Raw genomic sequence first — 12,112 nt, forward strand, 5'->3', positions numbered from 1 at the left:
ATATTTTAGATTCATTACACACAACTGAAGTAGTTCAAGCCTTTTCTTGTTTTAATATTGATGATTGTGGCATACAGCTCATGAAAACCCAAAATTCCTATCTCAAAAAATTAGCATATTTCATCCGCCCAATAAAAGAAAAGTGTTATTAATACAAAAAAAGTCAACCTTCAAATAATTATGTTAAGTTATGCACTCAATACTTGGTCGGGAATCCTTTTGCAGAAATGACTGCTTCAATGTGGCGTGGCATGGAGGCAATCAGCCTGTGGCACTGCTCAGGTGTTATGGAGGCCCAGGATGCTTCAATAGCGGCCTTAAGCTCATCCAGAGTGTTGGGTCTTGTGTCTCTCAACTTTCTCTTCACAATATCCCACAGATTCTCTATGGGGTTCAGGTCAGGAGAGTTGGCAGGCCAATTGAGCACAGTAATACCATGGTCAGTAAACCATTTACCAGTGGTTTTGGCACTGTGAGCAGGTGCCAGGTCATGCTGAAAAATGAAATCTTCATCTCCATAAAGCTTTTCAGCAGATGGAAGCATGAAGTGCTCCAAAATCTCCTGATAGCTAGCTGCATTGACCCTGCCCTTGATAAAACACAGTGGACCAACACCAGCAGCTGACATGGCACCCCAGACCATCACTGACTGTGGGTACTTGACACTGGACTTCAGGCATTTTGGCATTTCCCTCTCCCCAGTCTTCCTCCAGACTCTGGCACCTTGATTTCCGAATGACATACTTTGGACCACTGAGCAACAGTCCAGTGCTGCTTCTCTGTAGCCCAGGTCAGGCGCTTCTGCCGCTGTTTCTGGTTCAAAAGTGGCTTGACCTGGGGAATGCAGCACCTGTAGCCCATTTCCTGCACACGCCTGTACACGGTGGCTCTGGATGTTTCTACTCCAGACTCAGTCCACTGCTTCCGCAGGTCCCCCAAGGTCAGGAATCGGTCCTTCTCCACAATCTTCCTCAGGGCCCAGTCACCTCTTCTCGTTGTGCAGCGTTTTCTGCCACACTTTTTCCTTCCCACAGACTTCCCACTGAGGTGCCTTGATACAGCACTCTGGGAACAGCCTATTTGTTCAGAAATTTCTTTTTGTGTCTTACCCTCTTGCTTGAGGGTGTCAATGATGGCCTTCTGGACAGCAGTCAGGTCGGCAGTCTTACCCATGATTGCGGTTTTGAGTAATGAACCAGGCTGGGAGTTTTTAAAAGCCTCAGGAATCTTTTGCAGGTTTTTAGAGTTAATTTGTTGATTCAGATGATTAGGTTAATAGCTCGTTTAGAGAACCTTTTCATGATATGCTAATTTTTTGAGATAGGAATTTTGGGTTTTCATGAGCTGTATGCCACAATCATCAATATTAAAACAAGAAAAGGCTTGAACTACTTCAGTTGTGTGTAATGAATCTAAAATATATGAAAGTCTAATGTTTATCAGTACATTACAGAAAATAATGAACTTTATCACAATATGCTAATTTTTTGAAAAGGACCTGTAAATAGCATATTAAAGAGAAAAGGAAAATCATTTTTTAAAAAAAATGATAATTATTTGATTAAAATAGAGTCTATGGGAGATGACTTTCCCATAATTCAGAGATTTCTGGATAACTGATCCCATACCTGATTAATCATTTCTGATAAGGTATCAGTTATTATAGCCATGATTGGACTGTATGTATGTATTTCCCTAGGGGATGTCACTGCCCCAGCTCAGTGGAGCTCTGCAATAGAGCATTATTTTGTTGCGCCTTCAACAGATTTTTTTATATCTTCAAATGGGGGCTGTAAATCAAGTAGAAAACAAATAATCAAGTCTTTAATACACTGCTTGACACAAAAATAAATACTCAGTAGGCTTACACAGGACAAGGAAATATCACAGCAACAGCTAAACAGTTTTCTCTGCCATGTGGTAAATAAAATGCACATCCACACTCATGCACAGAGCGGAGTAATGACCAAGGCACGGAATGAAATGCAGGGCTATTTCATTAGCGTGAATAAGATACAAGCCTATTACCGGAGATCAAAGGAACAGCAGAAGTAGGCACAGAGACAAGAAGTGGCCAATTTAGTTATCCAAAAGCAAGCAGCTATGTCCTCAGATTATGGTAATAAATGTGAATATTGATTCTGTTCTCATTCTGAGTGAAGAACACTTAAGTACTCTATATGTTATTAGGGCATAATTCAACACTGCCAGCGTGCAGGAGGCTCTGTTAGGCAGTACACCTGGCTTTTATGCAACCAAAACTTGCCTCCAAGCCAGAAATTTAAAAATGGGCACTTACTTTAAGGCCCCTGTGAGCAATATCAAAGGGGGTGGTGAGCAACATGTTGCTCCAAAGTCACTGGTTGGGGGTCAATAGTATAAAGTATACATTATCAGCCCATCCAATTTAAAGTAGCTCATTGTATGTAGTACATAGAGGTACTGATTTAATCATAGCATGTACTACATTGCACAAAAGCAGGTGCCAATAGTAACCAGTCATTAGTTGGTTTTTAGTCTACTGGGTTAAAAGCAAAGATCTGATAAGTGGCAGTTATAAGCAACTGCACGGGGGCAATTTAGCCTCCCAGTCCCCTATTTTATGTTCCCTGGGCTGTACATTGTAGTGCTGCTGAGCCAGAACCAGGGTAGTGTAATACAAAGCATGGGTGCACTGGGTCTTTGCATAACACTGTAAGTGCATAAGGGGTATCTTTTTCAACACGGAGGAAATATATTGGTAAAGTCACAATGTAAAAGAGGGTTAAAGCAAACAGTGGACAGAAAGAGAATAAAAGAGCTAAACCTGAGCGGCAGACAGAAAATTAGAAAGTTAGTAGGCAGTTACAAGCTGCCTGTTCCTTGGTTAATTTTTGGCTGCATATTTTTTAAACTTACATTTCAGGGGCTTTATAGTCATTTTAAGTGATATTTTATTCTGTGCTGTGATGTTCAATACAACTGCCTTATTCTTACCTGTGGAGTTTTCCTTCTTCTCCCTATAGACTTGGCACGTGAAGGCATAGCGCAAGGCAATGGCTGCGAACAGCATCTCAATACAGATGATAAAATTCTGGTAACCTGCTGCCACGGTGCCGGCACCCACCATGTTGTTATTGATGTTCTGCACTTCCGGAATGGCGCCACATCTCTCCAGTATAGCCAGGAGCATCCCTGTAGGGCACAAGAGATTAAAAACAATTCCCAGTTTACATAGGTACCATTTAGTTACCTGTAAGGAAGGTAAATTGACCCTCTAGCTACTATAAAGCGACGTTCTTATCTTTTGGCTCTTTGTGTACTCTGTAGCAACTGTAGCAAAGCAGTTACAGGGCAGACATACAGACTTCAATGACGTACAATATAGGACACCTGATGGTCGCAGAAGGGCCCTGAGTTTATTTTGCTGCTTAATTTGGGGACATAACTCAGGTTCCCACCTTTTCTGAAAAAAAAAATGACTGGCTTTTAATGGCCAGGCCAGTGGCAACCATACACATGGGATTCTGAACTGTATTTATCTTGTTCTGGGGATATTATAGATAAAAATATCAAGCTGTGGGTTTGAGGGGCCTTATTTATGACCCAGCACAATGTGATTTTACCTGTTTTTTACAACAAATAATGAATTATATAAATCTGCTTATGGAACAACAGCATCCAGTCCCTCAGGGCTTCGTATTTTTTTCGTGTTGCATAGAACACTCTCTCCACTAGGAAAGTCAAAATTCTGATTTAAAAATTGTTAAGTTATCAGGAACAGCTTTTTCACCTCCCCTGGTAACATGCAGGGACTTTTAGTATGTTACAGAATACTCTATTCCTAACTTTGCAATTGGTCTTTATTATTTATTTTCTTATACGTTTTAAATTATTATCTGCCTTCCTCCTCTACAATTTTCCAGCTTTTAAATGGGGGTCATTAACCCCAACAGCCAAATAACTATTGCTCTGTGAGCCTACAATTTTATTAGTTACTTTTTATTACTTATCCTTCTATTCAGACCTTCTCCTATTCATATTTTAGTCTCTCATTCAAACCACTGCCTGGTTGCTAAGGTTAACAAGCAACCCTAGCAACCACCTGCTAAAAATTCCAAACTGGAGCTCTGCTGAACAAAAAGCTAAATATTTGAAAATATTTGCAAATTGTCTCCAAATATCACAATGTCATACTAAACGTTAATTTAAAGGTGTACAACCCCTTTAAAGGACACGGAGGATGCCAACATTTCAGGCAGCCCCCAGTAATTGCAAAAAGTCAAACTTTAACAAAAAATCCATCTTTTTCACTTATTCTGCATGCGTCTGCCTTGGGATCAGGAAGAAAGAAGACAGGAGAAAGAGGATCGCTCGTTCACAGCTACCCCGGCTGGTACAATTGTCTCCTAACAGGAGCACCACTGGGGGGTACCTAACATTTTGGCACCACTAAGTGATTTTACCTTCCCTTCTCCTTTAAGTATGCTATAACTGGCAAGACACAGCGTGAGCATAAATCTATTCATATTATACAAGGCATGAGTTTTGGAACAATTTTACTAGTCAAACACAGAGATCAGACATTGCTAACTGATTCCGTCAGTCACTTATCAACTGTCAGCTTCCGCCCTATAGAATAAATAGCATAAGGCAAGCATAATATGTATTGTGGTTACACACCTAAATGCAGAAACAACTGGGGGAGTTTTCATAACCACTGTAACGTATTTAACGTGCTTTAAAAAGAGAGGAATTTGTACTGAAATGACCCTGCAGGCATGGGAAGATACTAGAGAGTGAGTGAAATTACTTTGCAGCTGTGACATAGCAGTAGTAAGGTTAGATTTGTTACTTGCACTTTTAGTACTGCAATACTGAAATTTGCTTTATGCTAAAATTACAGCTTCATTTTACAAGAATACTATGGAACCTTCAAATGTTATAGAACATATACCATTATTTTTATTTTTTAACTTTGAAAAACTAAACTTTGAGACAATTAACTTCTGGATTTTAACCCTTTATTGCTATATTGTCTTGTGAAAAAAATACTATTTTTTTCTCTGCAAAAGGGCAAAAATATATCCTGTCAAAAGAGAGACACACAGGCATGTTAAAAAAGCAGCTTTTTTATTGCATGCTTGAAAATTTGACTTCTATAAAGCAATGTAACTTTTTTTGTATGGGGAGCAGTTCATGAATACTTATAAACTCAAATTCCCCACAATAGATAGGGCATGGCTATACATATATACACTTATCATGGTTGAACTCCATAGATACAATCTAAATTAAACTGTTAAAACCCAATGCAAAGTTTGAATAGAAGAGTAGTAGTTATCTCATAAGGCAACAGTTAAATTTGCAGATTCAACTACTGCATGTAAGTGGCAGTAGAAAACACTGGAAATATGTACTCTAGGGCTCCAAAAGAGACAACTGAATTTCATTAACTGAAATTTCAAAATTGGGGCAGCAAACATCCAAAGTTCATACAGCTAGACTTAATAGGGAGTCTGGATTAAACTGAAAAGGTGTATGTTAAACTATTATAGACCATTAAACACACAAAGGTTCTTGCATAGCTGGAACCAGATTTCAAAACTTGGCTGTAATGAATACTCAAATAAACAGAAAGGTCTCACTGCAGAAAACACACTTTCCCTATGATGATTTAGGACCCAAGGCAAAAGACTGCCTTATAACACATGCAATCAAAATATTTAGCTACCTGTTATGGTTGAAGTGACCCTGACACCAAAAATGCACAGCACATTTTCCCTTGGTGGGGGTTGGAGGATGCTACCATGAGTTTGGCAACTAATAAGGACAAACATAGTCTCTAAAAATTCCAAGATCCAACTACACAATGATTATGACACACGGAACGATCTGGCTCCATCTAACAAGGCTCATGCAATACAAATACTTGATCGGGGCATAAAAGTATCATTAGCAGAAAGTATGGAGTCATTATTATAAATTAGTCTCTGAAGAGTGAGCTTTTGACTTTTAATTACATCATCTATATTACATTTCTTTTCTGAAACAGTCCTATGGAAAAGAAGGATGATTTATTAAATGCCCCCTTGGTTTGAGAGGCTTTAAGTCAAAAACACTTATCTGTTCTGACTAATCGGGTATATAGCATATAGACTTTAAGACCACTGTTTTAAAATTATCAACCATTATTTGTATAACTGTTTTCAATGCAAAATTCAAATATATACTGCCACTTATAGCTCACTGCTCAGAGACAACAGTAAGATATTCACTTGATTAGTGATTTAACACTATATTATCAGTTATAGCTATAACTATAGGCTAGTGTACATCATGGTATATTCATTTTTTTTTTTTTTTACTTACCTTGCCAGAAGGATAGAAAAATGACAGCCTTGATTGTAAGAAACTTAAGCACTGGTTCGAAAGGTTGGAGAAGTTCTTTGGTTGCGAAATAAAAGAGAAAGAGTGCATAGAGCGCCAGGCTCACTGAGATGTTGTAGATGATGGTGATGTACAGGTAACCACTCTGAACACTGCAATAACAAAAAAATATTGGTCATATACAAAAAACATATTGTACTATACCCAAGCTGAGTTGGCAGCTTATTGTCCTATGTTTGGGGCCTGCCGAAAATAGGGCAGATTTGATTTTCTCATCAGGGTCACATTGTCTCGTTGATGTAGTATTCTTTCTACCTGGCAGCCTGCATTGGAGGCAGTTTATGAGCTGATCATTAGCCCAAGGGCCAAAGAGTCGGATCAGCTCAGTGAATCCCACCGCCAGGTAAAAGATCTCATTTAGTCTAAAAACAGGCTGATTTTGGATGGATTACTTTGCCCCTCCCCTGCAAATGTTTCTGCAGATGTCTAACTACTGTTTTATTACTACAGCAAGAGAAAATAAATCATTTTTAAAAATTAGAACTATTTGTTTAAGAGGGACTTTATGGATGATCTCCTATGCTTCTTTTCTCTATACATATACACTCACACAGATATATTAAACACATTCCTTACATGAACCAGTGCAATTATGGATAGCTGACTACCCATGAAAATGACTGTTCTGTCCTAAGAAGTTAGCTATTTAATGAAAAACACTTTGTAGCTTAATGGTAGGGTAGTGCAACTTATAACAGAGATGCTACTTACAGCCAACTAAAAGGTTTTTTTTTAAAGCCCCTTATTTCCCACACCATTAATTATTATGTTTTGCTCACAGACCAATATGTAGGGAATTTAGAAAAAACATTTCTTACTTAAAGTCTCCATCGTGGTATTTTCCAAATGCCTGTAGAATAATTGTAACTAAGGCCATAATGGGCTTCACAATGCAGAACTGCAGTGTTGCCTGTGAAATAAGAACAAGGTTATCAGTTTACTCCTACTAATACTGTGTGTTGTCTCTACTTAAATAGGAAAAGATTTAGCAAAGGCCACATATTTTTAAATATGTGACAGCCCTCATCCTAAAGAGGGATTACAAAAGCTTTGTAGAGTTTTAGAAAACCTGCTTCTGGTAGGGGCTGCATTCTGCCAACAGCTGCTAAGCTGTATTCTTGTATAAACGAAGGCAAATTGTTTTGAGTCAAATCACCTTAAAGGGTTTACTATGATAGCATATTGAGTAAAGTACCATCAAGGTAAAATGTTAGGCACCCCCCAGTGAAATCCTTGGGCTTTGAGCTGCAGTTAAAAGAAAACTGTACAGGGTTTATTCTGCTGAACATGGGCAAATAGGGATTGGCGCAAGGGATGCCTGGGGCGCAAGGGATGCCTGGGACGCCAGGAGAACGGTAAGTAATAGGCCGGTGTGGCAGTATTTCTGCATGCCAGAGTAGTTGTCCTTTTAACAGTAGCATCAGCTCCAGGAAAAAGTTGTGGCAGAATGGTCATATGACAGCATGGAGGTGCCGTAAATGCCAAACATTCAGAAAGTAGAGGTGCTTTGAATAAGAGAATTGGAGATGGTGTTTGCTTTGTGGCAAAAGCCAAACAAAAACAATGGGAATGTTATTATGCTTAACAGCAGCCAATTATTAGTCCAACACCTTGTCTCCCCTCACTACTCTTCTGTCAGTTTGGTTTGGCTGCCAAAGCTTTTTAAAAACATTAATATATTAATATATTAATACTGCTTGATATTTTCAGTAAAGATGGGCATGAAGCCATATTCCTGTACATTATTCACTTCCTGTAATGGCTTTAGGAAGTGAGACTGTACATTACACTATAGCTCTGCCAAGCACAGCTGGGATTATTCTTCTGTAACTTCCCTCTTAATAATACCCACCTGTTTGCAGAACCGCAGAAATCCTATCGAGTAAGACATCCCCTGAAGGCAGCAGGTTCCATAATAACAGCTTGACCTGAGAAGATAAACTTACTATATAAATAACCAGAATGTGTCATCCTTGCAAAGCCACCCCATTACAAACCAAGCTCAACAGCCTTGTTGTCCCCCACATGCATTTATTTAGTAATGCCTTTTATCCTTTAGTTCTCTAAAAATTCAAATATATAATCTCATACACATTTATCAAGCAAGCTGTGAACTGATTGTATATGTGCAGATGCCTAATATGTTTGCACACAATGTATCTGTTAATAAATATTAGTATTATGGGAAACCCCATAGAAGAAAATGAGGTTGATTTGCAAGTGCCATAAATACCTTTTAGTGCAGACACTTTCTAAAACTAATAGTTAACTTAGAGGACATCATTCTGCTTTAATGCTGAACATGCTTGGAACTGGGCACATTAGCACAAGTAGAACAAATGCTTTGCAGCTGGCACGTGCACATTAGAAGAATAAGTAATAGACAAAAGAAAACTGCTTAATGGCGTCAGCAGAATAAAAATTGCTGCAATGGTTACAATGTCATGTGTGTGACCTGTTTAGCAAGGCAGCATTTTTTGAATTAAGGAATCTGAAGTCTGTAGTTTATTATGGAGATGTATGCATGTATGTATATTGGGAGATGCCTACTCCTGCAGTGTCTCTGCCAGGCTGCTGCCTCATATTCCTTGCATTGTATCTTTTCTGGGCTCGCCTCGGTGCCAGAGTTAGAGGAGATTAAATCTGCCGGCATTACAAATTTGTGAGGATGGCAAACCTACCTATAAATCCCTTCCTTCCTTGACTCCCTCTGCTGCCAATCACCCCTTATAAGTAGAGTCCCACCTCTGCCGTGCCCATTTATTCACCTGATCTGCCCATTTTCCTGTCTAGGGGAGCCATATAGGAAACATGCAGACCTATGCTGAGGGTCTGGGGCATGAGCACCTGGACCAAATCTGTACAGCGGGTAAGCTCCTTTTCTACTACTACAGCTTAGATATATAATCTTTATATGTTGTAACCATTTTCCTTCCTAGCCTGCCCATTCCCCACCCCTTTATGTCCTCACCCTGCCTCCACGCAAAATCACTGGCTGCCAGAAAAAGGTGGCAACCCTATCAGTGATTGAGACTGTGTGTAAAGGTGGCCACACACGTGGCGATTTGCGATCTTTTGTGCGACCATCGGTCGCACGAAAGATTGTACAATCGGTCACAAACCGTTCAGGGCTGAAACGGCAGATAAGGAGGTAGAAACAATAGGATTTCTACCTCCTTCTGCCGATTCAGCGCTGAAGGCAGATTTTGGTCAGGCGCCTTCTATGGCGCCCAATCAAAATCTTTTAACTGGCCCGATCAGCGAGTCGACCGATATCAGCAGCCTCCTGCGATATCGGTCGACTCGCCGACTTGCCATACACGAACCGAATATCATACGAAACGAGGTTTCGTACAATATTATCGGTGCGTGTATGGCCAGCTTAAGTCTGCTATTGAGTGAGTAGAGGTAAGTGTATGGTTACCTATGGCTTCTGCACCAAGGCAACCCACCAAATCCCAGTATGAGCCCTTCTGTATTTATTCTGTAAGAAGAAGAAATCTTTTGGGCTTCAGTCTCCCCACTGATTGCCAATCCAGCTTCCTCATTATCCCAACACACCTCTCAATATAAATAACTTATTAATCAAATATATGTATGTGTAAATATATATTTTTACTTAATTCAAAAAGTTATCTATTAAAGATTTATCCATAGGCTACCCTGCATACTTTTTTTTACATTTAGCTGCTGTGCTGCTTACTCAGTAATTACAGAATAAAGGTGTTCGTTTACTATGTGATAGATAGCAAAAATGACTTACGCCAGAAAAAATGCCAGGCCAGTGTTCGAAGCTGCTGTTTACTAAGGACTATCACCAGAATTATCGCCAATTGTTAAAAAATACCCCAGACACCATGTAGTAGGCAAGATGCAATGTCGGTTTTTAAACACAAGCAGTGCTCGGGACCTGGGGTTTTCTGGATAAGGGACCTACAGTAAAGCTGGCCATACACGCACCGATAATATCGTACGAAACCTCGTTTCGTATGATATTCGGTGCGTGTATGGCAAGTCGGTGAGTCGACCGGTATCGCAGGAAGCTGCTGACATCGGACGACTCGCCGATCGGCCAGGTCAGAAAATTTTGATCGGGCACCATAGAAGGCGCCTGAGCAAAATCTGCCGTCAGGGCTGAATCGGCAGAAGGAGGTAGAAATCCTATTGTTTCTACCTCCTTATCTGCTGTTTCAGCCCTGCGGGTGTGTGGCGGATCTGACGATGTTTTGTGCGACTGATGGTCGCACAAAACATCGTCAGATCGCCACGTGTGTGGCCACCTTAATTTGGATCTCCATAACTTAAAGTGATACTGACACGAAAAAACTACTTTTTAAAATATGAATCTACATAAAAAGTTACCTATAGGTCATGTTGATCATTTTTCACTGATAGGGCTGGTTTTGTATGTAATTGTTACTTGAAGTTCCTAAACCTGACTGTTTTGCCAACCTGACTGTTCCTTCTCGGCCTGTCAGTTACAGCTCCTAATGCTAACGGCCCCCTGCTGCACAAATATGGCAGCTCCCTCATAGAGGTATATGGGGAATCAGATAGGTAATGTAAAAGCCTCAGGAGATACGTTTATGGCAAAATTATAAAGCTTATGCAAAGACAATGTTATGAAAGATGTAAAAAAGGTTTCATTTCTGGTGTCAGTATCACTTTAAGTCTGCTAAAATTCATTTAAATATTGAATAAACCCCATATGCTTGTTTTGCCTCCAATAAGGATTAATTATATCTTAGTTGGGATCAAGTACAAGGTACTGTTTTATTATTACAGAGAAAAAGGAAATAATTTTTAAAAATTAGAATTATTTGCTTATAATGGAGTCTATGGGAGATGGCCTTTCCGTATAAGGGATAAGGGATCCCATACCTGTACTTGCAAAATTATTAGTAAATTTAACATCAATAGTTAATATAATATAAAACTAAATAATCAATTCATGATTAGCGCTAAAATTAGCTGTTAATCTTGCACAAAACAAATCTGTCCAATCACACTTTAGTAAACATGGAAGTAGCTTTAGTTTTGGTGCAAGAAGATATGCAGCATTAATGGGAAATGAGATACAGACAATTTGTATGAATTAGTAGATGGATGCCTAAGCACTGTCCCATACTCTGGCACAACCCAATAAATATATATCATGGCAAAATCACAGAAAGTCCTCGCTTGGCAATTGGCACTAACTTTGCAGCACACATCTAGCCAACATGAAATGTGTGTTGTTTTGCCCTTAAGGACCAGTCATACACGCAGTTGTAATTTGATAATCCCTTTTTAGCTAGAATAAATGTCTTTTAAAAATATTTTAGAAAATTGTATAACCTTATTGGCTTCCCACGGATCTCTGACATAATCGCACTCTCCCCACCAAGGTATTCAAAGCAGAGGCTGAGGAAACTATATATAACGAAAGCTGTGGGAAATAAATACAAATAATTATAAAATATACTGTACATACTGTTTGATTTTAGGTTTCACAGGATTTTATGAAGCAGATTTAAAATTCAAACTGCGATACCAAAAATGTGTATACATATACAAGAAAACTCAGATGATTCTTCACAACAAAGAACCTGCAAAAAATAACTTTTTGACTGTGAAGTGTTTTTCACAGAACAGGATCCATTATCCAGAAAACTTTTATCCAGAAAGCTCTGAACTACAGGAA

General features: G+C 39.2%; 1 protein-coding gene across 2 annotated transcripts in view; it reads right to left on the minus strand.

The window, feature by feature from the left end:
* tmem184a (transmembrane protein 184A) overlaps nucleotides 1-12,112 on the minus strand; it is a 40,728-nt gene that overhangs the window by 3,934 nt on the left and 24,682 nt on the right. For both annotated transcript variants that reach the window (XM_012970416.3, NM_001016399.2), the window contains exons 4-8: nucleotides 11,767-11,857; nucleotides 8,282-8,357; nucleotides 7,248-7,339; nucleotides 6,352-6,521; nucleotides 2,977-3,174 (exon numbers count right to left, since the gene is read on the minus strand). In XM_012970416.3, coding sequence (XP_012825870.1) covers nucleotides 2,977-3,174; nucleotides 6,352-6,521; nucleotides 7,248-7,339; nucleotides 8,282-8,357; nucleotides 11,767-11,857 — 627 coding nt within the window. The remainder of the gene's footprint in view (nucleotides 1-2,976; nucleotides 3,175-6,351; nucleotides 6,522-7,247; nucleotides 7,340-8,281; nucleotides 8,358-11,766; nucleotides 11,858-12,112) is intronic.

The sequence above is a fragment of the Xenopus tropicalis genome, chromosome 9, assembly GCF_000004195.4.
Source record: "Xenopus tropicalis strain Nigerian chromosome 9, UCB_Xtro_10.0, whole genome shotgun sequence".
In the NCBI taxonomy this organism is placed as follows: domain Eukaryota; kingdom Metazoa; phylum Chordata; class Amphibia; order Anura; family Pipidae; genus Xenopus; species Xenopus tropicalis.